At 45.4% G+C, this 27,975-nt stretch overlaps 1 protein-coding gene across 1 annotated transcript; it reads left to right on the forward strand.

Moving 5' to 3' along the window:
• LOC149349489 (uncharacterized) lies at positions 1 to 27,956 on the forward strand. The gene is made up of 7 exons (XM_089578462.1): positions 1 to 455; positions 620 to 706; positions 804 to 903; positions 973 to 1,061; positions 5,368 to 5,483; positions 21,490 to 21,646; positions 25,864 to 27,956. Exons 1-7 carry the CDS (start codon positions 350 to 352, stop codon positions 25,995 to 25,997), a joined length of 789 nt encoding a protein of 262 aa, XP_089434588.1. The 5' UTR covers positions 1 to 349; the 3' UTR covers positions 25,998 to 27,956.
• Positions 27,957 to 27,975: the final 19 nt, after the last annotated feature.

Below are 27,975 nucleotides of genomic sequence, written 5' to 3' on the forward strand. Positions count from 1 at the left end.
CTGCTCGTTGCATGAGTGGCTAACTTGTTCAGTTTCACATGTTGATTGACTCCGTCAGCTGTGCTGGGGCTGCTGAGGCCTTGGTGCCTTGGTCGTGCCGGCTGTGAGTCAGCTTGGCGTAACAAAAGAAATCATCCCCCCATCGCAACAAAAGCGAATGGCGTGTGTGCAGTGGGCCTGCGGCAGCATGAGTGGAAGATGAAGTTTGTCCGAGTTCTTCGGTTCAGTACGGCGAAGTAGGATGAAGAAGCCGGCGCATGTGAACTTTTCCCCGTCCAAGCATTTTTCGAGTGTTTAGTATTCGTGCCTCAAGTTTTTAAGATTACCCCGTCCAATCATTGTTCGAGTGATGGTGTTCGTGTCTCAAGATAGGATGAAGGAGCTGATGCATTTCAAGACTCCAACGTCCAAGAACCGTATATTGTCTGGAACTGCCGAACTTTTTGTACTCTTCGGTAAGTTCAAGAGCGCATTTCGATAGGCGCGCTTGCGATCACATGCGCAACGCACGCAGCTAGCGCGCGCGCTTTGTTCTGTTGGCTTTTCGGCTTGTACGCACAATATCGCTAGTCGCTACTTCGCACTGCCTGCGTAAAATGGAAAATTTTCCCACTTTCAGCTTTTGTGAGTCAAGTTAGTGACACCAGTGCGAAGAACTGCTCAAGCCAGTGTGAAGCGTGTGCTCCAGGGACGTATGCAAGCTCAGGTGAATAAACAAATGTTATTGATGCAGTGACTGTTCTCGACACAAAACAACGCACATTGCAGAGAGCGCTTACGCGATGTCTTGATTCGCTGTGCAGCCTGTGACTGCTGCTCAATCCCGGGCCACTGTCCGAAACCACCAGCCGACGATGTCTTGGACACATTGTGTGCGCCGTGCTCGGTGGGCACATTCTGCAGGCAGGTTATGCAAATAACTTGTGTTGTACTGGTATACCACGTATGTACCTAAACGAAACGTGATTCCAGGGTGGCGGGTTGCCCATCGTGCCTTCCTTGCCCCCCTGGTTCGTCCACCACCGAACAGCGCAGTCAGAATTGCACACTTTGTGAAGCAGGTAAGCAAGCAACAAAACAGTAGTACTGTACCACCACTACCCCTCCAGCATGCTGGTTAGCAACTGATGCAAGCTTACGAAGAGGTCAGCAAAAGAAATATTTTGTCCCACCAGACAATGCAAAATTGTGCTCATTTTGAGCTTCATGTACAGGACAGTCCAGGTGAAAGTTTCCAACTTGGTATCTGCTGGTTTGTGCTGGTATTTGGTGGTTTCACTTGGTTCCAACGACCTTGCTGGTTTTGTGCTGCATCAGCTGGTTCTAGCGACAGAGCGTGCTGGTTTTCTGGTGGGCCAACTGCTCCTAGCAAGAACCTTGCTTAATTTCTACAGGATCAGCTGGTTCCAGCGGAAACTGGCTTGCTGCCATGATGGCTCAGTGGTTATGGTGCTCGGTTGCTGACTCAAAAGACATGAGTTCGATCCTGGCTGTGGTGATCGCATTTCAATGGCGGCAAAGTGCTAGAGACCTGTGTACCGTACAATGTAAATGCACGTTAAAGAACCCCGAGTGATTGAAATTATCCGCAGCCCTATACCGTGGGGTCCCTCATAGCCTGAGTCGCTTTGGGATGTTAAACCCCGTGAGCCTAACCCAGAAACTTGCTGGTCCCAGCTATAGAGCTTACTGGTTTTGAACTGGGATTTGCCAGTTCCAGCTGAGAGCTTTTTGCTGTTGAATCTGGAGAACTTCCATTGTTTGGATAGGAATGATCTTTAACTAACAAATTTTCAGCTAAATCTCTTTGATTGTGCCTGCTGTAAATTGCATAAAGAGTGACAAAATTCGATGAAAAAACTTTGTTTATTAACCACTCCTCACTTATATCCTGCTACACCCTAAATGGAGGGCATATATAACAGGGCAGAAAATTGGGCAAGTTAGTAAACATTCATTTTTGAAAATTCAAGCGCTACGAAACAATGATACAAAGGGAGGATACAGCGCTTGCCCGCAACTAAAGATTTTTTATTCAGAGACTTCAGCTTATACACGAAAAACTACAACCTATAGCAATCACACGTCATGTGCAAGTTCGGCACGTGTCATGTGGTTACTTGCTGTTGGTTTTTGTGTATAAATTGAAGTCTCTAAATAAAAAATCTTTAGTTGTGAGTAAGTGCTGTGTCCCACCCTTTGTGCCATTGTCTGCTAGTGCTTGAATTTTCCACAATGGGCGGATATAAGCATGAGCTCATGCTATTAGTTCAAATCTGTGTGTTAATGTAGTTTATTGTCGCTCTTGTTGCTGCTTGCCGAGTGGGGTTTGAAGCTCGACATGTGCCCTCACTATAGGCAATCTGCATTGTCCTGTGACTGACATTTTAGCGTAGGTCGTGAGTGTTTTCCTTATTTTTTTTGTGTGCAGTTACCAATAGAAATTGTTACTTTAGCACTTAACTCTAATATTCCGTAAAAGTAGAAAACAAAAGGTTGTTGTATCAATTGTTTATCCAAACAGAGAGAAAAGTTATTTTAATGTTTCAGTGCTACCAGGGCAAACTACTGGTTTCAGCAGCTGCTGGTTCCAACAGCTGTTGGAACCAACAGATAGTTGTAAATTTTCACCTGGCAGGTTTTGAGTAAGATAGGTGAGTGCCTTTGAAATATTCTGATTCCTTAGAGATGTTCTGCTGATATGTGTTCTACAGGTAAATTTCTTATGCTGTATCTTTTTGTCAATCTTGTGAGAGGGAGAGAACATTTTGTGTGTCCAACTTCCGGGTCGCTGTTCGAGAGGGTAGGTTGAGTCTTGAAACATAAGATTTATATCCTATGCTTACACTGTATCACAATCTTACTGCTAGTATACAGTGGTGCAGCAGGGAAAGCCTTTGGTGCAATACATTGCTTGATGAATTTATAGCACGCTTCAGTCATCAAGCTTCACCTGCCACGGTGGCTGAGTGGTTACCGTGCTCGGCTGCTGGCCCGAAAGATGCGTGTTCAATCCCGGCCGCAGCGGTCAAATTTTGGTGGAGGCGAAATTCTAGGGGCCCGTGTACTGTGCGATGTCAGTGCACGTTAAAAAACCCCAGGTGGTCGAAATTTCCAGAGCCCTTCACTACAGCGTCCCTCAAAGCCTGAGTCTCTTTTGGACGTTAAACCCCAATAAACCAATAAACCAAACCAGTCATCAAGCTGCAGTTGTGAGTAGAAGATGACTAGAAAGAGGGTTAGCATGTAGCGATGTCAAAAAGGGCATACTGCTATGCGTTTTCCTGCTGTCCTCAATCCCCATGCTGCAGCATTTCTCTTATCTTAAGTATTGCGTCTTAGTCAGTGGAAATGGCACTTAATACAACCGAGCAGAATTATAGTAAATACTAACTTTAAACTGTAGTTCGAAATGGACATTTTATTTTGAAAAAAGGACTATAGGCACCATATATTTAGTTGCATGTTTATGGTGTGTAAGTGATTAGTATACATGGATTTCCACATGGAATGTACTAGACAATTTATTATTGAATTTTTTCTTTCGCCGTTTCACTTTCGAGTGGCGATGGTGTCAGAGTTGTGTTGAGATCACGTAAGGCTTAAAAAATTAGTATATTTGGTGCTTTTTAATTTTAATTCACTATAACTCTGCCTACCCCAAAAACTGGAAAAACAGCACATGAAGCAGTGGCCAAAGTATTGCTGTTTTTGCATGTCTCACACGCCCTAAATTGAACTTTGATGTCATAGCCGCTGTTCGGATGCTCAAACTAAAGCCGAAACAACATGACAGAACAAATTCAATTATAAATTATTCACCATGTGTAAGCGAATTCCACATGGCATTACAAAGAAAAAACTCTCAGTCAAAGTTTGCTGTCTGTACACCTTTAAAGTGGAAATAAAGCTTTGCAGCCAGTTAACATATTCGATATGTAACTACAGTAGTGTTCAATCCGGTGAGATATTAGTTACCTAATTTTTCGCTGCCCGTTTTGTTTCAACCTCTATAAATCACCATTGCTTCCATGGTCTCTGTGAGGTGTGTTGCATGCCCGTACCCTGGTCTCTGGTGTACCCTTAGGTAGTTTTGAGAATTTGAGTATTTTTTTAATTTCACGCTCATTATGAAGTTAATACTTCCCAATTTTTGCTTACTCCTCAAGAGACGAAGCCATGCCTTAGCAATAACTCCTTTTAATGCGCAGAGTAACTTTTGAATATTTTTCTTCCTCGAGGACAATTACAGACTGGCATACTTTTTGCCGCGGGAACTCTATCTACACGTTCCTAGTATTCTTAGAAACTGCGACTTATTGCCCGGTGTGGCCGATTTCCCTAATTAAATCGAATTAACGTCCGGCTCTCGCCTTTTTTTTTTTTAATTCTGCCTCGTACGGTGGGCGGAGTCGACCGACGCGGGGAGTGCCTTTCACCCAGTCCCGTGGCGGCTTGCCGCTCTGCCATCGGCGGAGTAATACGTAGTAGTCCGTGGAAGCAAATAGTCCGCGTGTATTTTTATTTCTGCGGGCTTATTTTGCGGTTATATTATCTGCAAATAAAACTATTTATTCACGGAAACTTAAAAACAAAATGAAGCGAAAGCAAAGCCTCCACAGAGCTGGCTGAAAGGCACTCCCCGCGTCGGTCGACTCCGCCCACCGTACGAGGCAGAATTAAAAAATAAAGGCGGGAGCTGGACGTTAATTCGATTTAATTAGGGAAATCGGCCACACAGGGCAATAAATCGAAGTTTCTAAGAATGCTCGGAATGTGTAGATTGAGTTCCCGTGGCAAAAAGACGAGTTCAGATTCCTCTTCAGTGCACCTTTAATAGCGAGAGCGTTATCCACAATACTTTAATGATGTTTGAAAAATGCCTGCAAATTTTATGAATTTAAGTGCTTTTGTATGCTTGTATGTTTGATGTATACCCACTCTGCCATAATCTTGTACTAGATTCCAGTATCTATAAATAAATAAATAGATTGAACTACTTTGAGAAGTTCTGAAGGCAAAGTTTAGGTGCAAAAGGTCATTGACAGAATGTTGCCATGAAACATTCATGCATCTTCCACATGCTATGGCTCTTTTCACATGTTTAGTGCACATATTGTGTAAAGGTATCTGTTATCAAAGCTTTGCTACCATCTGCTGTTCCCTGTGCCTCCTGCTACAGGGGCTCTCTTGATTTCAGTCACAGTAATTGATGGGTACATTTTAGTTTAGTGGATACTTCCAGTGTAAACATGCGTTCCAGAAATTATCTGAAGAACAGAATTAGCAAAAATTACTCCGCCGGGTTTGGTGAGTCATCTGCAGCATTAAAAATTTTGATCCTGAAGTGCATGTAAATCCTCGCAGGCTTCTACAAACCTTTGCTGGGACCTGGTGCATGTGGTCCCTGTTCCCAAGGCAGCTACACCTTGTTGAAGGGCTCCACTGAGTGTACTGTCTGTCCTGCTGGCTTTTACTGTCTGGTAAGTGACACCTGCAGTGATGCGTTGTTCTCTGAATCAAAACATGGAGGGCAGCCAGTGCTGTGTAGAGATACTTACTGCTTGTAAAACTGTGGCTCAAAAAAACCTATGGATATGGTAGCTTAAAGGACAACATAGCAAGCTGTGGAAAGAAAAATGATAGGCGTAATGTTAAGAGATCGGAAGCGGGCGGAGTGGGTGAGAGAACAAACGCATGTTAATGACGTCTTAATCGAAATCTAGAGGAAGAAATGGGCTTGGGCAGGGCATGCAATGCGAAGGCAAGATAACCGCTGGTCCGTAAGGGTAATGGGGTGGATTCCAAGAGAAGGCAAACGTAACAGGGGGCAGCAGTAACTTAGTTGCGTGGATGAGATTAAGAAGTTTGCGGGTGTGCATTAAATCTGCAATGTGTGATAGGAGTGTGGAAATGGAAATATCGTGCACCTGGTTATGCTTCTGTGCTGGCTGCAAATATGGCATGTACAGTTTCATGCACTCTCCACCGAGATATGTGAGACAGATACTGCGTCATTTCCTTTCCTCAAAAACCAATTTTCCAATTTTCTCTGTTGCTGTCAGTGTGGTTGACGCGCCACATTCTTGGTCCATGGCAGGGCTTAGTGCTCTCTATTCAGTGCCCAGAAGGAAACATCCAGAATAATCCTACATTTATGGAAATTGCGGAATTTATGGAAATATATATATATTAATGGGGCCTTAGAACATTTATTGGACATGGTAAGTCAACCCTCCCATTCGTTAGGTGACATGCCAGTGACATCTGGGCCAAATATCGTATTTATTCGTGTAATTTGCACACTCCTAATTTGGTTACCATGGTTTATATATATATATATATATATATATATATATATATATATATATATATATATATATATTTATATGAGAGAAGCCAACAGCCACAGAAACCAAGGGGCACGCGATTTTTAATTTGTTTATTTATTTTGTGGTGTTGATCAATTTATAATATCCTCCTGAGACCCGAAGTGAATTTGAGTGCACAAAAACTTTGTAGGGTTTCAGAATAAGCTGGTAGGAGTACAAAGGTGAAAAGTGAGAGATATTTTCTCAACCGAACTAATAGTTTCAGCTCAGCACGATGTCCAATATATTGGACACTAGGACTCTAGCCGTATTTTCCCACCCAGTTGGCGTGCCACAAAATACTTCAGATAAAGCTGTGAAAGTTGTGCGAAAAAATACTTTATTATGACAAAAGTCAAAGTAGCAAAATATACGTCCACTGAATAAAAAAGTTTCGCTGTGCTCACTTGTTGTGTGCCTTTTCGAAGCATCTTCTGTCTTTTGTTATGCAGAACTGCTGACATTTTGTGCAAAAAAAATTTTTTTTAATGGTGCACCCCTCAAACCTGCAGCGCGCAGCGTTAGCTGCGTCAGACAGCCTTGGGAAATGGTAGGCACTTTTGTTGGTCTCTCCTCGTCGAACTTGCTTTGATGGTGTGCTCCACTCAACTTCACTGTCACTCTCTGTTTCTTGCTGTTTTTTTCTTCACGTTTCTTGCTTCTTGACGTTTCTTGGGTTTCTTGCTGTTTTTGGATCGACAATAGTGTCGTCGTCGCTGTCTGATAGGTCAATGTCTGATGTGTTGGAGGCCGCCGCGGTGGCTCAGTGGTTAAGGTGCTCGGCTGCTGACCCAAAAGACACGGGTTCGATCCCGGCCGCGGCGGCTGGAATTTCTTTGGAGGAGAGATTCTAGAGGCCCGTGTACTGTGCGATGTCAGTGCACGTTAAAGAACCCCAGGTGGTCGACATTTCCGGAGCCCTTCACTACGGCGTCTCTCATAGCCTTAGTTGCTTTGGGACGTTAAACCCCATAAACCAACTAAACCAACCAACTGATGTGTTGGCTTGTCCAATTCTTTGTAAAACTGCTTCGGCCGTCTCATCAGGAACGCGAGGCCTGTCTCCTACAACAAAAAAGACGTTATTTCGTCCCCAGCCGTTAAATACCAGCAGTATTCATTTACAGTTATTGCGAAAGCCATCTCAAAAGCACGGTTAAAATAACCGGGCTGAGTCCCAGCGTCCAACGTATTGGACACGTGAAATCAGATTGAAAGCACAGAAAAGTTAGGTTATGCAGAGTTACAATTATGATATCTACATGTTTTCTGTTCTATTTTTCTTGATATCCAACAAAATTTACGCGTTAAAAGTAGGTAAAAATCGCAGAAACAACACTTACTTCTCCGGCAGGTGCCATAGAACGCCGCGCCGCTGAACGCCGCCGTTTTCAAAGTGTTTTGGCGGGAAAGTGAGCAGTTTAATTTCAAAAACGGTGCACAGATGGCGCAACCAGTTGTCCAATGTATTGGACAAGCGGGTTTTATGAAGATGAATCTTTCGGCGCGGGAGTACTGGCTTAAAAGCTAATGTCCAATATATTGGACAAATTGCCATACACGGGTCTCAGGAGGATATTACTGAACATGTTATCGCTTAAAGGGACACTGAGGAGAAATTGAAGTTGACTTGCATCGACCGAATACCAGCTCCTGATTACAAAAACGCCATTCATACTGACAACAAAGCTCTTGTAACGTAGAAAAGAGCAAGAACCAAAATACAGGTATTGCCGCCACAGGCCAAACTCGCAAGTACAAGCTTCATGACGTCATAGGACAAAACAGTGTTGCTAGAACCAATAGATCTAGCAACACTAGGACACGAGATGCCACGAATCACTGAGGCGCAGCAAATGCATGCGCAAATCTTCTTGACGTCGCCAGATGGCGCCACATACCCGACAGCTACGCGCGCTCCTGCAGCGCCGGGACCAATCAGCGCCTGCTCACAGCGGTATGCGGGCTCCCGGTATTCCGCTAACGGTAACAAGGTACACGGTATGCTAAAGGTGTCTATTTGCGAGAACTTCGTTGACGACTTCGAGAACGGGATCCATTGTAACTCTGGCAAAACGCCGGTGAAAACGTAAACGAAGCGACGGCCACAATAGCCGATAGATGCCTTCAACGTGCGGCCGGCGGTAGCTTTCTTTTCAGCTGCTGCTGGGCCGCACTGCTGGGCCGCACTGCTGGCTGCCAGAAATCACGGAGTCTGCGTTACGTCATGTGCACGTCATGTTTCACGTCACTTAGTCCTGTGTCGTCATAGGAGAATCCCAAGTTTGAATCAGAGCGGCGGGAAAAACTTTTTCAACTTCGAATGCAAATTTCTTAGAAATAAATGCATCTTTCGCTGCCGGCCAAGTGGCAACAAAGCCATGAAATGCCGAACTATCAGATTTTGCTATAAAAAAAAATATTAATTGAGCTCTCCTCAGTGTCCCTTTAAAGCTAATTGATTAGAAAAGCAGAAGAAAAAAAAAACAACCACATGCCGCCGGTGGGATTATATATATATATATATATAATCTATTACTCGCATATTTTACACTCCCTGCTACAGTAGACCACCAGATGCACGCAGGTGCGCAAGGCAGGCTTGGGAAGATTGGTGCAGCTGCATTGTTGCGTGCGGCTGAGAAAGACGGGAGTGGTGAGGGAGCAAATTGCATGCCATTTACTCGGCTCACTCGCACTGGCAGTTGCTTATCCGGACGAATGGCTGCTAGAGCAAACTCAGTAACTCCAGCCCATGCTGGAATCCGAAACTACCAAACCACTGGCTTATTGGTTTGCTGCTAGTCAGGCAGAGCCGCACGCGAGTGTGCCATTTTATTGCATTTTATCTCCATTTGTCTCTGACTGCTGGCTTCACGATTGTATTGTTGCACCTTTATTGCTTAAAGCTGCATGCGTGCTGTCATGCCATTCTGCGAGGAACTACGTAACGTGAAGCGGTGTGGGAAGGGGTATGCGTCTTATATTTGGAGTCATCGTTTTTTTTTTTTTTTCGCCAGTGAGGGGTGCCAGTTGGAGGGTCAATGTACAGGCAGCAATATATGGTGCAAATTGAGCGTTATGATCTTTGCAGTTTTTTTTTAGGGTGTGTTCCTCAATATCTTCGTGTAATTTGTGCGCCCCCTTTTTGAAGCCTTAATTTAAATAAAAGAAGTGTGCGAATTATGCAAGTAATTATAGTAATAGTTTTTCTATCTGCTACGGAAGCCATGCAGTCTTTTTTCTGCGCTTCTTTAAGTTCATGCCCTTTTTTTGCCTTGCTTTGATGTCATTTCCATTGCTGTATATCGTAGTGGACAGGTTGCAGTTGAAGAAGGAAAGCCATGGAAGCACTTCGGCAGTTCTTAATCGCTGAAAGCACAAGTGATACTATTCACCTTTGGGAAATTGCAGTGGCTGATTCCACAAAGGACGGGTCTTTATACTGCACATATTTTATAAACGTGATAACATGCACTGCAAGTCCCCTTTCGATACTGAACTTTTTGATTTAAAATTTTAATGTGTTGCCAGTAATTGTAAGAATCTGCTGCAGTGGCTCAGTGGTTATGGTGCTCGGCTGCTGACCGAAAGACGCAGGTTCAATCCTGGCCTCGGTGATTGAACCTGCTAGAGGCTCGTGTGCTGTACGATGTCAGTGCACGGCCTGAGTCGATTTGGGATGTTAAACTCCCATAAGCAGTGAACCGAACCAGCAATTATAGAAGTTAATTAATCCAAGCTAGTTACAGTAAAACCTCAACAGTTACCTCAAACTCAACAATGATGACTCATGGGCTACTAGGTTTTCTTTCTGGCATCTTTTTTCTTGACTCCGGCAGCTTAAAAAATGCAGCTTCTAGATTCTAGCTGACAAGGACTGTTTAGGGTTAAAGCGGCAGTTATGAAAAGTTTGCAGAAGTACACATGAGTGTCCGCCACAACACCATGTCCATGACGTTGCCCGCTCCACACACTTTCCTTCCATTCTGTAGCTTTGCTGCTCAGTCATAACAGCAATTGCAGGACGCTTATGGCGTTCTGAGTGTGTAGAACGATCGCAGAGCCTCAAGCCTAGCAAACTCTAGAGACGAATATATGTTACGCTTGCAGGATAAAAAAAGTCCGCTGCGATATGTAAAATTTTTTCACACATTTCATTCGGTTATGCTATGTGTTTCCTGGCTGGTAAGTTTTTTTTGCGCTGTCTCATGAAAAATGTTACAATGGGGTTCTATTGTATTTGTAGACAGTGATGCGGTCACCCTCTGAACACCAGCCCATCTGCTGGACAGCTATAGGGTGGCTTGATAAACAAGCTTGGAAAACATTTGCAATATCTTGATACGACCCGGCCATCTTCTAGCTTGGTTACCGCGGCCTCTTTTTTAAGCGCCCCGCAGGGGCATCTGCAGCGTGCAGACGTTGGTGAGTTGCGACACCACGGTTTCCCGAGCATCCGCAGGGACATCCCCGCAGGGGGATGATGGTGAGCAGTGTGCCATCACGGACCCGAGCACCCACGCTTAGCTGTGCGTGGCTCAGCCATGTCCAGGGAAGCGGGGATCCTGGTGGTTGAGCTGGTGTGGAGTGTTTGGACCTTTAAGGCCCCTCAGCGGAGGCAACACACCACTTTGGCCCCAGCTTCCTGTAGACGGCACCTCTGGCCTGACCCGACTGGGGGAAATCGGCAGTCGCCTTTTCCTATCCTCCCCTCTATCTTTCACTTTCCTATTCTTTTCTAACAACTCTCCTTTCTCTCCCTCACTTCTTGGTTTTTCCTTTTTTCCTGGTGGCGAGGGTTAACCTGGTATGGCCAACTACCCTGAGTTGCTTGATATTTGGTTATAGGTGGGGTGCACAGCTGATGTGGGCAGGTCTTGCTTGCAAGTTCCTGCCCTGTCCCCTTGTTGGGCTCCATGGTGGGTGGCTGGCACCATGGCCGAAAAACACATACATTTCATGGCTCCCCCTCTCCCACAAAATGATCGCCCGAAAAAAAGAAAGACTACGTACCTATGTAACAGCAGAATTTCTGCAAAAACTAAAGTTTTTCCTAGGTATCATGGGATACATAATGAAGTAACCACTGAATAGTAACCACTGAGAAGTAACCAGTGAGAAGTAACCACTCAGCCACACTCATTACCTGCATACAGGCAGAAGGCAAGATTTTCATTTAATTCTTCTCTGACTGATAAAGAAAATGTGATGCCTTGACCAAATAAGCATAAAATTGCAATACGAAAGGGAACATTTTATTAGCACACATCAGCCTAATGTATATGTATATGCCTATGTATATGAGTGACAAGCATTTAGGCAGTTTGCCTTTTTCTGTGTTGTTTTTCAGTAAGGGGATGATAATGGTAATTTTGTTGCATATTTGGTGTTGATGTATATGCAAATTTGGTTCTTTTTTTTTTCGTACTTCTCGTGCTGGTACATAGTTCATTTTAGCACATTTGCTATTTGACTGTGTCCATGACTAGATCGCTGCAACATGAGGGCCCACACATGTTTCCCACACCTGCTTGAGCTCATGGTAGCCATGTGCCATGCTTGCAAATGCCAGGACAATACCAGTTGGTGTGCTTATCTTGGTTTCACTCTTCAGTTGCAGTGTTTGATGGCTCACAGAAGAAACATATGCATATAGCCTCAAGAATGTCTCACTCGACATTCTTTGCTGATTCTTTTATGCTGCGAGAGGGACACTAGCACTGACTTGGTGTTGATTTCACATTTTAACACAAAGTTTAATAGTGACCCTTGGCAGTCTAGAACAGAGGCCCCTGCCACGCTTTCCATGGTGCATTTTGGCGGAGGCGAGCACTGAGCCTGCTGCATCACTTATTTGACTCTTGAAGAATCACCTTTCGCATAACACATAGATAATATAAATATGTGATTGGTAATGTGACAAGCGATTAATGATTTATCCTTCTTTGACTGCTTCAAGATTCGCCACTCAAACATTCCCACTTGTCAGGGAGCACTAAGCTGACATACTATGTTGGAGGCATGCAAAAAGAAAAAGTGAAGGGATTGTTCTTTCGCTAAACAAAGAAACTTAGAAGCACCCACTGTGTGTAGCGTGCCAGCCCACGAACAATGTGCGAAACGTGCAGCAGACAACGTGGTGTGTGGTGGGGCATTCGTTAGTGACATTAGCAATCATGACTGTTGCCAGACAAGCAAGCCGTTCATGAAGGAACTGAAAAATTAATTTTAAAAGTATCCGCTGTACCGGCAGAGCTCTGATCTTGAGCAGTTGTAGCTTGGCAGGTGAGGAATAAGACGCAGTAAGCAGTTTGTGTTCCAAAATGGAGTCTTATGGCCCCTTTAGACTGTATGCATGACGAAGCACTTGTGGGATCTGTTGGGTCAATATCGTCCTTTGCGAGGTCAGTCAATTTTCATTCTTTTGCTGGCCCTATTAAGTGAAGTCATACCATATGATCTCATCCACAGCGCCTGAAAAATGAGCCCTCCTTGCCCCCCGTCCTCCCTTTCCCCTTTGACATTTTTCGAAGCGCTAAAACAACATGGACGAAGAAGGAACAGACAGGGACGAGCGCTACTAGAAGTGAAGCTCAGGAGGGTAGCGGATCGGGCTAGTTGGTGCAGTTCTGACATTTTTCGAAGCGCTAGAACAACATGGGCGAAGAAGGAACAGACAGGGACAAGCGCTACTAGAAGTGAAGTTCAGGAGGGTAGCGGATCGGGCTAGTTGGTGCAGTTTTGACATTTTTCGAAGCGCTACAACAACATGGACGAAGAAGGAACAGACAGGGACGAGCGCTACTAGAAGTGAAGTTCAGGAGGGTAGCGGATCGGGCTAGTTGGTGCAGTTTTGACACTTTTCGAAGCGCTAAAACAACATGGATGAAGAAGGAACAGACAGGGACGAGCGCTACTAGAAGTGAAGTTCAGGAGGGTAGCGGATCGGGCTAGTTGGTGTAGTTTTGACACTTTTCGAAGCGCTAAAACAACATGGATGAAGAAGGAACAGACAGGGACGAGCGCTACTAGAAGTGAAGTTCAGGAGGGTAGCGGATCGGGCTAGTTGGTGCAGTTCTGACATTTTTCGAAGCGCTAGAATAACATGGACGAAGAAGGTACAGACAGGGACGAGCGCTACTAGAAGTGAAGTTCAGGAGGGTAGCGGATCGGGCTAGTTGGTGCAGTTGACATTTTTCGAAGCGCTAAAACAACATGGGCGAAGAAGGAACAGACAGGGACGAGCGCTACTAGAAGTGAAGTTCAGGAGGGTAGCGGATCGGGCTAGTTGGTGCAGTTTTGATTTTTCGAAGCGCTAAAACAACATGGACGAAGAAGGAACAGACAGGGACGAGCGCTACTAGAAGTGAAGTTCAGGAGGGTAGCGGATCGGGCTAGTTGGTGCAGTTTTGACATTTTTCGAAGCGCTAAAACAACATGGACGAAGAAGGAACAGACAGGGACGAGCGCTACTAGAAGTGAAGTTCAGGAGGGTAGCGGATCGGGCTAGTTGGTGCAGTTTTGACATTTTTCGAAGCGCTACAACAACATGGACGAAGAAGGAACAGACAGGGACGAGCGCTACTAGAAGTGAAGTTCAGGAGGGTAGCGGATCGGGCTAGTTGGTGCAGTTTTGACATTTTTCGAAGCGCTAAACCAACATGGACGAAGAAGGAACAGACAGGGACGAGCGCTACTAGAAGTGAAGTTCAGGAGGGTAGCGGATCGGGCTAGTTGGTGCAGTTCTGACATTTTTCGAAGCGCTAGAACAACATGGACGAAGAAGGTACAGACAGGGACGAGCGCTACTAGAAGTGAAGTTCAGGAGGGTAGTGGATCGGGCTAGTTGGTGCAGTTTTGACATTTTTCGAAGCGCTAAAACAACATGGACGAAGAAGGAACAGACAGGGACGAGCGCTACTAGCAGTGAAGTTCAGGAGGGTAGCGGATCGGGCTAGTTGGTGCAGTTATGACATTTTTCGAAGCGCTAAAACAACATGGACGAAGAAGGAACAGACAGGGACGAGCGCTACTAGAAGTGAAGTTCAGGAGGGTAGCGGATTGGGCTAGTTGGTGCAGTTTTGACATTTTTCGAAGCGCTACAACAACATGGACGAAGAAGGAACAGACAGGGACGAGCGCTACTAGAAGTGAAGTTCAGGAGGGTAGCGGATCGGGCTAGTTGATGCAGTTTTGACACTTTTCGAAGCGCTAAAACAACATGGACGAAGAAGGAACAGACAGGGACGAGCGCTACTAGAAGTGAAGCTCAGGAGGGTAGCGGATCGGGCTAGTTGGTGCAGTTCTGACATTTTTCGAAGCGCTAGAACAACATGGACGAAGAAGGTACAGACAGGGACGAGCGCTACTAGAAGTGAAGTTCAGGAGGGTAGCGGATCGTGCTAGTTGGTGCAGTTTTGACATTTTTCGAAGTGCTAAAACAACATGGGCGAAGAAGGAACAGACAGGGACAAGCGCTACTAGAAGTGAAGTTCAGGAGGGTAGCGGATCGGGCTAGTTGGTGCAGTTCTGACATTTTTCGAAGCGCTAGAACAACATGGACGAAGAAGGTACAGACAGGGATGAGCGCTACTAGAAGTGAAGTTCAGGAGGGTAGCGGATCGGGCTAGTTGGTGCAGTTATGACATTTTTCGAAGCGCTAAAACAACATGGGCGAAGAAGGAACAGACAGGGACGAGCGCTACTAGAAGTGAAGTTCAGGAGGGTAGCGGATCGGGCTAGTTGGTGCAGTTTTGACATTTTTCGAAGCGCTAAAACAACATGGACGAAGAAGGAACAGACAGGGACGAGCGCTACTAGAAGTGAAGTTCAGGAGGGTAGCGGATCGGGCTAGTTGGTGCAGTTTTGACATTTTTCGAAGCGCTAAAACAACATGGACGAAGAAGGAACAGACAGGGACGAGCGCTACTAGAAGTGAAGTTCAGGAGGGTAGCGGATCGGGCTAGTTGGTGCAGTTTTGACATTTTTCGAAGCGCTACAACAACATGGACGAAGAAGGAACAGACAGGGACGAGCGCTACTAGAAGTGAAGTTCAGGAGGGTAGCGGATCGGGCTAGTTGGTGCAGTTTTGACATTTTTCGAAGCGCTAAACCAACATGGACGAAGAAGGAACAGACAGGGACGAGCGCTACTAGAAGTGAAGTTCAGGAGGGTAGCGGATCGGGCTAGTTGCTGCAGTTCTGACATTTTTCGAAGCGCTAGAACAACATGGACGAAGAAGGTACAGACAGGGACGAGCGCTACTAGAAGTGAAGTTCAGGAGGGTAGCGGATCGGGCTAGTTGGTGCAGTTTTGACATTTTTCGAAGCGCTAAAACAACATGGACGAAGAAGGAACAGACAGGGACGAGCGCTACTAGCAGTGAAGTTCAGGAGGGTAGCGGATCGGGCTAGTTGGTGCAGTTATGACATTTTTCGAAGCGCTAAAACAACATGGACGAAGAAGGAACAGACAGGGACGAGCGCTACTAGAAGTGAAGTTCAGGAGGGTAGCGGATTGGGCTAGTTGGTGCAGTTTTGACATTTTTCGAAGCGCTACAACAACATGGACGAAGAAGGAACAGACAGGGACGAGCGCTACTAGAAGTGAAGTTCAGGAGGGTAGCGGATCGGGCTAGTTGGTGCAGTTTTGACATTTTTCGAAGCGCTAAAACAACATGGACGAAGAAGGAACAGACAGGGACGAGCGCTACTAGAAGTGAAGTTCAGGAGGGTAGCGGATCGGGCTAGTTGGTGCAGTTTTGACATTTTTCGAAGCGCTACAACAACATGGACGAAGAAGGAACAGACAGGGACGAGTGCTACTAGAAGTGAAGTTCAGGAGGGTAGCGGATCGGGCTAGTTGGTGCAGTTTTGACATTTTTCGAAGCGCTAAACCAACATGGACGAAGAAGGAACAGACAGGGACGAGCGCTACTAGAAGTGAAGTTCAGGAGGGTAGCGGATCGGGCTAGTTGCTGCAGTTCTGACATTTTTCGAAGCGCTAGAACAACATGGACGAAGAAGGTACAGACAGGGACGAGCGCTACTAGAAGTGAAGTTCAGGAGGGTAGCGGATCGGGCTAGTTGGTGCAGTTTTGACATTTTTCGAAGCGCTAAAACAACATGGACGAAGAAGGAACAGACAGGGACGAGCGCTACTAGCAGTGAAGTTCAGGAGGGTAGCGGATCGGGCTAGTTGGTGCAGTTATGACATTTTTCGAAGCGCTAAAACAACATGGACGAAGAAGGAACAGACAGGGACGAGCGCTACTAGAAGTGAAGTTCAGGAGGGTAGCGGATTGGGCTAGTTGGTGCAGTTTTGACATTTTTCGAAGCGCTACAACAACATGGACGAAGAAGGAACAGACAGGGACGAGCGCTACTAGAAGTGAAGTTCAGGAGGGTAGCGGATCGGGCTAGTTGATGCAGTTTTGACATTTTTCGAAGCGCTACAACAACATGGACGAAGAAGGAACAGACAGGGACGAGCGCTACTAGAAGTGAAGTTCAGGAGGGTAGCGGATCGGGCTAGTTGATGCAGTTTTGACACTTTTCGAAGCGCTAAAACAACATGGACGAAGAAGGAACAGACAGGGACGAGCGCTACTAGAAGTGAAGTTCAGGAGGGTAGCGGATCGGGCTAGTTGGTGCAGTTTTGACATTTTTCGATGCGCTAAACCAACATGGACGAAGAAGGAACAGACAGGGACGAGCGCTACTAGAAGTGAAGTTCAGGAGGGTAGCGGATCGGGCTAGTTGGTGCAGTTCTGACATTTTTCGAAGCGCTAGAACAACATGGACGAAGAAGGTACAGACAGGGACGAGCGCTACTAGAAGTGAAGTTCAGGAGGGTAGCGGATCGGGCTAGTTGGTGCAGTTATGACATTTTTCGAAGCGCTAAAACAACATGGGCGAAGAAGGAACAGACAGGGACGAGCGCTACTAGAAGTGAAGTTCAGGAGGGTAGCGGATCGGGCTAGTTGGTGCAGTTTTGACATTTTTCGAAGCGCTAAAACAACATGGACGAAGAAGGAACAGACAGGGACGAGCGCTACTAGAAGTGAAGTTCAGGAGGGTAGCGGATCGGGCTAGTTGGTGCAGTTTTGACATTTTTCGAAGCGCTACAACAACATGGACGAAGAAGGAACAGACAGGGACGAGCGCTACTAGAAGTGAAGTTCAGGAGGGTAGCGGATCGGGCTAGTTGGTGCAGTTTTGACATTTTTCGAAGCGCTAAACCAACATGGACGAAGAAGGAACAGACAGGGACGAGCGCTACTAGAAGTGAAGTTCAGGAGGGTAGCGGATCGGGCTAGTTGGTGCAGTTCTGACATTTTTCGAAGCGCTAGAACAACATGGACGAAGAAGGTACAGACAGGGACGAGCGCTACTAGAAGTGAAGTTCAGGAGGGTAGCGGATCGGGCTAGTTGGTGCAGTTTTGACATTTTTCGTAGCGCTAAAACAACATGGACGAAGAAGGAACAGACAGGGACGAGCGCTACTAGCAGTGAAGTTCAGGAGGGTAGCGGATCGGGCTAGTTGGTGCAGTTATGACATTTTTCGAAGCGCTAAAACAACATGGACGAAGAAGGAACAGACAGGGACGAGCGCTACTAGAAGTGAAGTTCAGGAGGGTAGCGGATTGGGCTAGTTGGTGCAGTTTTGACATTTTTCGAAGCGCTACAACAACATGGACGAAGAAGGAACAGACAGGGACGAGCGCTACTAGAAGTGAAGTTCAGGAGGGTAGCGGATCGGGCTAGTTGATGCAGTTTTGACACTTTTCGAAGCGCTAAAACAACATGGACGAAGAAGGAACAGACAGGGACGAGCGCTACTAGAAGTGAAGCTCAGGAGGGTAGCGGATCGGGCTAGTTGGTGCAGTTCTGACATTTTTCGAAGCGCTAGAACAACATGGACGAAGAAGGTACAGACAGGGACGAGCGCTACTAGAAGTGAAGTTCAGGAGGGTAGCGGATCGTGCTAGTTGGTGCAGTTTTGACATTTTTCGAAGTGCTAAAACAACATGGGCGAAGAAGGAACAGACAGGGACAAGCGCTACTAGAAGTGAAGTTCAGGAGGGTAGCGGATCGGGCTAGTTGGTGCAGTTTTGACATTTTTCGAAGCGCTACAACAACATGGACGAAGAAGGAACAGATAGGGACGAGCGCTACTAGAAGTGAAGTTCAGGAGGGTAGCGGATCGGGCTAGTTGGTGCAGTTTTGACATTTTTCGAAGCGCTAAAACAACATGGACGAAGAAGGAACAGACAGGGACGAGCGCTACTAGAAGTGAAGTTCAGGAGGGTAGCGGATCGGGCTAGTTGGTGCAGTTTTGACATTTTTCGAAGCGCTAAAACAACATGGACGAAGAAGGAACAGACAGGGACGAGCGCTACTAGAAGTGAAGTTCAGGAGGGTAGCGGATCGGGCTAGTTGGTGCAGTTTTGACATTTTTCGAAGCGCTACAACAACATGGACGAAGAAGGAACAGACAGGGACGAGCGCTACTAGAAGTGAAGTTCAGGAGGGTAGCGGATCGGGCTAGTTGGTGCAGTTTTGACATTTTTCGAAGCGCTAAACCAACATGGACGAAGAAGGAACAGACAGGGACGAGCGCTACTAGAAGTGAAGTTCAGGAGGGTAGCGGATCGGGCTAGTTGGTGCAGTTCTGACATTTTTCGAAGCGCTAGAACAACATGGACGAAGAAGGTACAGACAGGGACGAGCGCTACTAGAAGTGAAGTTCAGGAGGGTAGCGGATCGGGCTAGTTGGTGCAGTTTTGACATTTTTCGAAGCGCTAAAACAACATGGACGAAGAAGGAACAGACAGGGACGAGCGCTACTAGCAGTGAAGTTCAGGAGGGTAGCGGATCGGGCTAGTTGGTGCAGTTATGACATTTTTCGAAGCGCTAAAACAACATGGACGAAGAAGGAACAGACAGGGACGAGCGCTACTAGAAGTGAAGTTCAGGAGGGTAGCGGATTGGGCTAGTTGGTGCAGTTTTGACATTTTTCGAAGCGCTACAACAACATGGACGAAGAAGGAACAGACAGGGACGAGCGCTACTAGAAGTGAAGTTCAGGAGGGTAGCGGATCGGGCTAGTTGATGCAGTTTTGACACTTTTCGAAGCGCTAAAACAACATGGACGAAGAAGGAACAGACAGGGACGAGCGCTACTAGAAGTGAAGCTCAGGAGGGTAGCGGATCGGGCTAGTTGGTGCAGTTCTGACATTTTTCGAAGCGCTAGAACAACATGGACGAAGAAGGTACAGACAGGGACGAGCGCTACTAGAAGTGAAGTTCAGGAGGGTAGCGGATCGTGCTAGTTGGTGCAGTTTTGACATTTTTCGAAGTGCTAAAACAACATGGGCGAAGAAGGAACAGACAGGGACAAGCGCTACTAGAAGTGAAGTTCAGGAGGGTAGCGGATCGGGCTAGTTGGTGCAGTTTTGACATTTTTCGAAGCGCTACAACAACATGGACGAAGAAGGAACAGATAGGGACGAGCGCTACTAGAAGTGAAGTTCAGGAGGGTAGCGGATCGGGCTAGTTGGTGCAGTTTTGACACTTTTCGAAGCGCTAAAACAACATGGATGAAGAAGGAACAGACAGGGACGAGCGCTACTAGAAGTGAAGTTCAGGAGGGTAGCGGATCGGGCTAGTTGGTGTAGTTTTGACATTTTTCGAAGCGCTAAAACAACATGGACGAAGAAGGAACAGACAGGGACGAGCGCTACTAGAAGTGAAGTTCAGGAGGGTAGCGGATCGGGCTAGTTGGTGCAGTTTTGACATTTTTCGAAGCGCTAAAACAACATGGACGAAGAAGGAACAGACAGGGACGAGCGCTACTAGAAGTGAAGTTCAGGAGGGTAGCGGATCGGGCTAGTTGGTGCAGTTTTGACATTTTTCGAAGCGCTACAACAACATGGACGAAGAAGGAACAGACAGGGACAAGCGCTACTAGAAGTGAAGTTCAGGAGGGTAGCGGATCGGGCTAGTTGGTGCAGTTTTGACATTTTTCGAAGCGCTAAAACAACATGGACGAAGAAGGAACAGACAGGGACGAGCGCTACTAGAAGTGAAGTTCAGGAGGGTAGCGGATCGGGCTAGTTGGTGCAGTTCTGACATTTTTCGAAGCGCTAGAACAACATGGACGAGCGCTACTAGAAGTGAAGTTCAGGAGGGTAGCGGATCGGGCTAGTTGGTGCAGTTTTGACATTTTTCGAAGCGCTAAAACAACATGGACGAAGAAGGAACAGACAGGGACGAGCGCTACTAGAAGTGAAGTTCAGGAGGGTAGCGGATTGGGCTAGTTGGTGCAGTTTTGACATTTTTCGAAGCGCTACAACAACATGGACGAAGAAGGAACAGACAGGGACGAGCGCTACTAGAAGTGAAGTTCAGGAGGGTAGCGGATCGGGCTAGTTGATGCAGTTTTGACACTTTTCGAAGCGCTAAAACAACATGGACGAAGAAGGAACAGACAGGGACGAGCGCTACTAGAAGTAAAGTTCAGGAGGGTAGTGGATCGGGCTAGTTGGTGCAGTTTTGACATTTTTCGAAGCGCTAAAACAACATGGACGAAGAAGGAAGAGACAGGGACGAGCGCTACTAGAAATGAAGTTCAGGAGGGTAGCGGATCGGGCTAGTTGGTGCAGTTTTGACATTTTTCGAAGCGCTAAAACAATGTGGACGAAGAAGGAACAGACAGGGACGAGCGCTACTAGAACTTCATTTCTAGTAGCGCTCATCCCTGTCTGTTCCTTCTTCGTCCACGTTGTTTTAGCGCTTCGAAAAATGTCAAAACTGCGCCAACTAGCCCGATCTGTTTCCCCTTTCTTCCACCGTTTGCAGAAAAAAGGGTAATCTTTTAGGCAGAACAGACTTAGTCCATGCTGTTGTGGGTAGACATAAAAACTGAGATTTAGTCGCAGAACAGGAAATGTGGCAAGAATACTTTGGAGGATGTAAAAAAAAAGGGCTTAATCATTCATGCCATTTCTAGTGGCAGTGTGAGCTGTACGGACCAGCTTGCAGCCATTGTCTGGTTGCAAGAAACCTGTTCTAGATGGCTGCAGTACTGATGCGTCCACCTTTTCCTTTGTAGTGTACTCATTGTGGCCCCCTTCCCTGCCCTGATGACGCCGTTTGTCCTGTTGGGAGCATTCATCCAACTCCATGCCACAAGCCGCTGTTTGTCAAGCATGGCTATTCCTGCTACATTTCGGATTCAGCTATTGGAATCATCATTGGTGTCTGTATTTGTAAGTTTCCTACCTTCTCTTGTTAATCACTTTTTAGCAGAACATAAGCTGGAATGGTCGCTGTTATTGGTTTAGATATTAAATTAAGAAAGCAAAAGTAAAAACAACACTGGAAGAAGTACAGTGTAAACTCATTACAAGAGACCTTTATAGTGCCCAAGACTTCCGTCAGCTGAAGTCTGCAGAATCCAAAACTGTTGCAGCTGACTTTGATAATCTATTACTACAACCAGGCTGACCTACAAGACATATCACAGCTAGTGACGAAAATGGTTTATTCAGTCATAACATCATAACACTTTTTTCTTCTCAGAGACTAGGAAGCTTTGACTGCGATTGATGAATGTGAACCTTTTGGCATTATTTGAGTCTCCATTATCATGGGTCTTCATTGTTAGAGTGATCTGGGCCAAGCCAAGTGTACTGTGTATTGCTGCATGTAAGTTGGGATTTTTTTTTGTGTGTGTGAAAATGAGCATCCGAAGGTAGCAGCATGCCCCTTACAGCCATAATTGTTTACTGTGAAAGCTTGTTAATGTGACCTTCAATAATTCAAACTCTGTGGCGATTGTAAGTGCCACTGTCCCACCAGGATGCACAGCCATTTTAAACTGCATGCCATCGTAACCTCTAGCCCATTGCATTCAAGTTGGCTGTCGCTTTCTTGGGTGAGTGATGGGTGGCATGAGAGCACACTTCCAGTTCATAGCTTCTATAGCATGCAGTGCACTGAAAACCGAAGCTATAAGACTCTTTGGCAGTTTAGCGGTTTGGTCGGTTCACTTTGCCGCTCACCATACTAATTGCTCAGGACAGCAGTGCTTGTGAGTGTAAAATGTTCATTTATCATCTTTTATTTGCATTAGCCTTCAACGGTTGCTCTTGCAATTATATTGCTGGTTTTGTTTCTGTTATCATTGCTTTGACATCCTAACCCAAGCACATGCCGTCATGTCAACATTTTGCTTTAAGTACATCACTGAAGTGCTCAGCGGAAAGTTTGTGACTGCATAGGATGCTGTTGATGAAGGGAAGGTGAGTGAGCATGGGATCGTAAAAAACTGCACACAGAGGAGCACTTTATGAGCATACATCTTTTTTTTCTTCGGCCAGCTAAGGCTGCTAGGGGAGCTCGGGCATCAACTTTAGTACGAAGTGAAGTGTAGTCAGTGGCAGTGAGAGGAGGAGCATCCAAACATTACAGATTGGTATGCTATATCTGAATATCCATTGAAACCTCTGGGGACTCGCCCTGCTCCGTCCCCTTGGGTTTGCTTCCCTGCGATGTGTCCTCCTGAATTACCTTAAGGTAATTCAAGGGGGGGAACCTGTGTCATAGTGACACTAGCGCCACGGACAGCAGGATTGCTGCGCATGCGGGGGAGACTGCTCTCTCTTTGGCTCGGAAACTCGTCGCGTGCGGACATTTCGCTGCGGTGCTCTGCCTTCCACCAGCAGGGCAAGGCCTCGTGGGAACATTTCCCACCATCTTTCCCTATCCGGCCGTGGAGTTTCTCCCCTGCCCCAGGCTGGGCGAACGTTCGCTCATAATCTTGCTTGTGAACCGGACGACCTCAATTCCTTAGCATATTTTGTTGCTAGCCAGCATTATTGTTGCAGCAATAAATACGTTGTTTGTGCCAGCCAGAGTGTGGTTCCTTTGTTCCTTCAGAGCTGAGCCCGCTGTGGTTGGCATGCACAGTCACAGGGTGGGGTCCAGCAGTTCAGATTGTCAGCCATGGTTAAGCGGGGAAAATGTATTTATCCCCCAATTCCAGCCCCACAAACCAGATCTATCGGCATAAGGTTATACTTAAGGCCTTTTATTTTCAGGCCACTCCGGTGGCTCAGTGGTTTAGGTGCTCGGCTGCTGACCCGAAAGATGCAGGTTTGATCCTGGCCGTGGCAGTCGCATTTCGATAGAGGCGATTCTAGAGGCCTGTGTACTGTGTGATGTCAGTGCATGTTAAAGAACCCCAGGTGGTCAAAATTTCCCTAGCCCTTCACTACGGCATCCCTCATAGCCTGAGTCGCTTTGGGACGTTCAACCCCCATAAACCTTTGTTTTCGGGTTTTATTTTTTTTTGAGGTTTGGGGGGTAAAGATGAGGCAATATTTTTCGAGATGAAATTTGGGTGAGAGTCTGGTTATTGAGGATAAAATTCCCGTATTTTGGGTTTTTTGAAGGTCATTTCTTGCAGCACAAGACAGTTGTTATAACAGTTTTTTTTCTGCGAGGCATAAAATGCCCTGTTTTTTGCTCATTATTTCAAAAGAACTTGGAAATTGCGGGTTCCACTAAAGATAGTTTACCAATAAAGTTTTTTTTCTTTCCTAATCTGTAGCAAATATTTAGTCATATTTGTTATCAATCTCCTACAGAGCACTTCCGCATGTGAGCAAGACAGCTTCCCTTTATCTGTACAGTGCGATAACATTCAACATTACAGTGACGATTTTAAATGTGCAAGGTCCTTGAATAAGGGGGTCGTTAGTGTGGGTAGCACTTTATACAGGGACTCCAATAAGATGTTTTATTGGTAGCCATGTATTGTCCTCTCACTTCTAAATTTCACTTTTCGATCTTATCTTCAATTTCATCTACGTCATGAAAAAGCATTAAAAGAGGTTAAAGTTGACCGAAGACACCCCTCTGGAATGTGCTCTAGATATCCACAAATTTTCTTGCAGTGTCTTCAGCTTTGTGAACTGGAAATCCAACGTATTCTAGAAGGTTTATTTTTGTGGAGAAATCTGGTTTAAGCAGATTTTAAGGAATATGTTCGGAGTGCAAGAATCAGTTAAAATCAGGTTTTACCTAGAAACGAAGGGCTGTAGTTATACAGTTATACTGTTCTACCGGCTGGAACATATAGTTACTAGTGCTAAAAAACTATTCTTTATTCTGTATGTTTAGGGGTTGGACTTTTCGGTTTTTATTTTCAAAAAATTCGGTGGAGTGTGTTTATTCCAAAACTCAACTTTTTTTGGGGGGGGGGGGGGGGGTTGAGTGATATTTCGTTGGTATCGATTTTTTTTTTTTTTGATAAGGGATATAATGTCCTATGCAGTAAATATTGACACAAGGTTTGGCGTTTTTTTTATACAAGCAGCTCATGTAGCAGTAATTAACGCATGAATGGTCGAGCTATCTTTGCAAAAAGAAGTCACAGTCATAGAAAAAAATAAAAATGTCGCAGTTAAATGATCAGACTGTGAGGCAAAAATGTAAATGAATGTTTCTTTCTAAAAACTGAATTGTTATGTTCCCATTGCACTCTACGTCTGATTAGAGGACCACGCATAATGTGGTCCGCTAGCTGATGGCAACGATGGAACTGCTGCTCAACTGTTGTGGTAGCAAAAACATGTCACTTTCGTACCATTTATTCCTTGTTTCGAGTTGATGGTGAAGAGGTGGAGCCTCTTGGCATGTCTGAGTGCGCGGATCAGTGGCTAATTCCAGACATACCGTTGTCTCCACCGTTGTCATGGTTCCAGCACTTTAATTTTCTCCTGTGACCTATTGAGAAATACTAGTACTGAATAGCCACCTAGTTATGCTGAAACCTGTACCCATGTGGACAGTTTTCCACCAGATTTTAATGTAGTGCTTTGCATTTGGTATTCCAGTGCATAATGTTTTGAGTATTCTCATGATTTAATTTTAGGAGACTTCACTCCAAAGTCTCTTTAATATTGCGCATAAAAATTATGCAAGGCCCATGAGATCGTAAAGCTTGCACTCCTGGAGGAAATACTGAATACTGAAGAAGTATATTTGAGGACATTTCCTCTGAAGGAATTTCTGTTGGACTAACCAAGGTCATCATACCCGACTCCTAAGCCGTTGCGGTGGCTCAGTGGTTACGGTGCTCAGCTGCAGGTCAGAAAGACGCGGGTTCGATCCCGGCAATGGTGGTTGCATTTCGATGGAGGTGAAATGTTTTGAGGCCCGTGTGCTGTGCGATGTCAGTGCACATTAAAGAACCCCAGGTGGTCGAAATTTCCCGGTGCCCTAAACTACGGCATCTCTCATAGCCTGAGTCACTTAGGGACATTAAACTCCATAAACCATACCAGACTTCTGCATATATTTGTTGTCTATATGAATGTCTTCTGCCTATGCCTGTCAGTTGACATTGGTGTGGTTTTTATTGAGTGGATGCCCTTCGTGCTTGCTGATCTTTTCTTTGTCCATCTTGTTTCTTTCACAGCTGTCATCATAGTGGCAGGTTTCCTGTCAGCCCGGTGGTACTACTTCAGACAGAAGCAACAATCACAGAATCCTACAGAGATCAGCTCCTTGGTAGCAGAAAGCCGCCGAGACCCAGTCTACACTGGCCTCTAGTCATGGTTCACCCATGGGTCTCTTCCTAAGTATTTGCTTGTTTATATGTGTTGGTCCAAGGCCTATTTTCAAAGTCTGTGTTTGCTTCCTTAGGCATCAGAGGCCATATTTATGAGTGTCAGCAATTGGACAGTTAGACGCTGTTCAGGGCAGTAATTTGTAAAGTGCCAGCCCACTAGCCAGGCCAGTGTAATGGTGAAGAAATGAAATGGGATGAAGTGTTGGCACTTACTGCATGCCAGTATCGGCGCCCAAGCATCCGCATGCCCCAGGTTTTAAGGGGTGTTCTGTTTTGATATCCGGCAGCCTTCCATGCTGACCTTCCATGTTACTGGCCTCTCATGGTTTTGGAATGCAGATGATGCAATACAATTATACATCTTTAGACTGGACCCCATCCTAGTGCATGTTTCACCTTTCCATTAAGTGCCAAAAACATGTCCTGCATAGACTTCTGAAAGGTGAAGGAACATACTGCACTCCTTGAAAAGCATCTTAATTATAGATTGATATCAGTGTATCCAAGCAAATCTGGTCTGCCAAGGAACTATAGTGCTTCCATTGTTCTTTACAGCATTGTTCTTTACAGCAAGCTTAGCTTGTTTTAAACATCTCATTATAGGTGTCATCTGCACTTAACTTCAGCGTAATCTCACCATTTTATGTTGGTTGACATGAGTTTTGTAAACCCAGTTAACACACTGGTGGAATATCGAGTGTGAACCTGTTAACGTTTGTACTACCTTATGTGTGTACTTTTTGTGGCTACAGATGTGCAGAGAGTCTGTTTTTCTTTTGGGCAATATTTTTGTCTGTATTGAATTTTGGAGTGCAATGTGAAAAAGGATTTAGCGTTGTCCTCTTGTCATCAAGTATTTTAATGCTTACAATCTTGTGCATGGGTATGGCTTAACGTAAATGAGCTATTACCTGGAGCTGTTTAAGGTAAAAATGATACTAATGCAAAGGCAGATAAATTCTTTTGTTACACTAAGCAATTAAAATTGAAACATTTGAAATTGGGTACATTGTGGCATCTGTTCGGCTTGTAAAGCTTAAAAGACACCAGTCTGAACTTGTTACATTTCTATGTGTTGCTTCATTTAGTACCGCAGTTTGTGTTGGAAAGTTTTACTTATATAGGGATTAGGTACCAATCTCTTGAACCTTGTTGCAGTGTTTCGCCAGATTCATCATTCATCACAAATTTTTTGATAGGGTTTTCTGTAATCCACGTTGTTAGTTTGGAGCCTTCTTGAGGGGTATGTGGTCAGCTTGGCACGCAATGTCAAATCTTCTGTATTGCCACTGCTTTTTTTTTTTTCATTTAAAAGATGTGGGCTCACTTTTTGAACACCTCTCTGTACAAAATTGTATCATGGGACTCCAGGTGCAATATTTGTAATGTTGTACTTGCAGTATGAATGTGGAATGCTGATTGCAAACAGTATTCAGTTGTTATAGTTAAGTTTTTAGAACTTTATTGACCATTTCACTGCCACTCCTGAGATAGCATGGATATGACATTCTGCACACAGACCTGAAATGCCTATTTTGGCTTTTTGCTGTTAGCATTGCAATCACATAACAAAAAAATATTGAGAGCATGTCAAGTTCTTGAATTTTATCTCAGGTTTGTCTAAAGCTAGCCTGCAAGTTAGCCTGAACAGTTAGCCTGCAAGCTAAAGTTTTGGTAACAGGTGCAGTGTGTGTTTTTGTTATTATTTAGTAGATTCTTTGTGTTCAGTTGCTTTGTCTCGGTGTTGCAGCCGTGCTGGGTCAGCACAGCTGGCCCAGGCCCCTGTTTGGATGGCAAAGAAGTTCATGTGTGTTTGATAAATTTTGACTGCATCACGTGTGGTAATAACGAGTTTGTTGTCTATGTGATGGAAATTATCCTCCCAACAAGCTTGGCTTGAGTATGGTTCAGAAAACGTTGGAATGAAAGGTCAAGAAAGGTATGAGAGTTGTGTAAACA

Source organism: Amblyomma mixtum, chromosome 3 (assembly GCF_055824585.1).
Source record: "Amblyomma mixtum isolate Tamu chromosome 3, ASM5582458v1, whole genome shotgun sequence".
NCBI lineage: Eukaryota > Metazoa > Arthropoda > Arachnida > Ixodida > Ixodidae > Amblyomma > Amblyomma mixtum.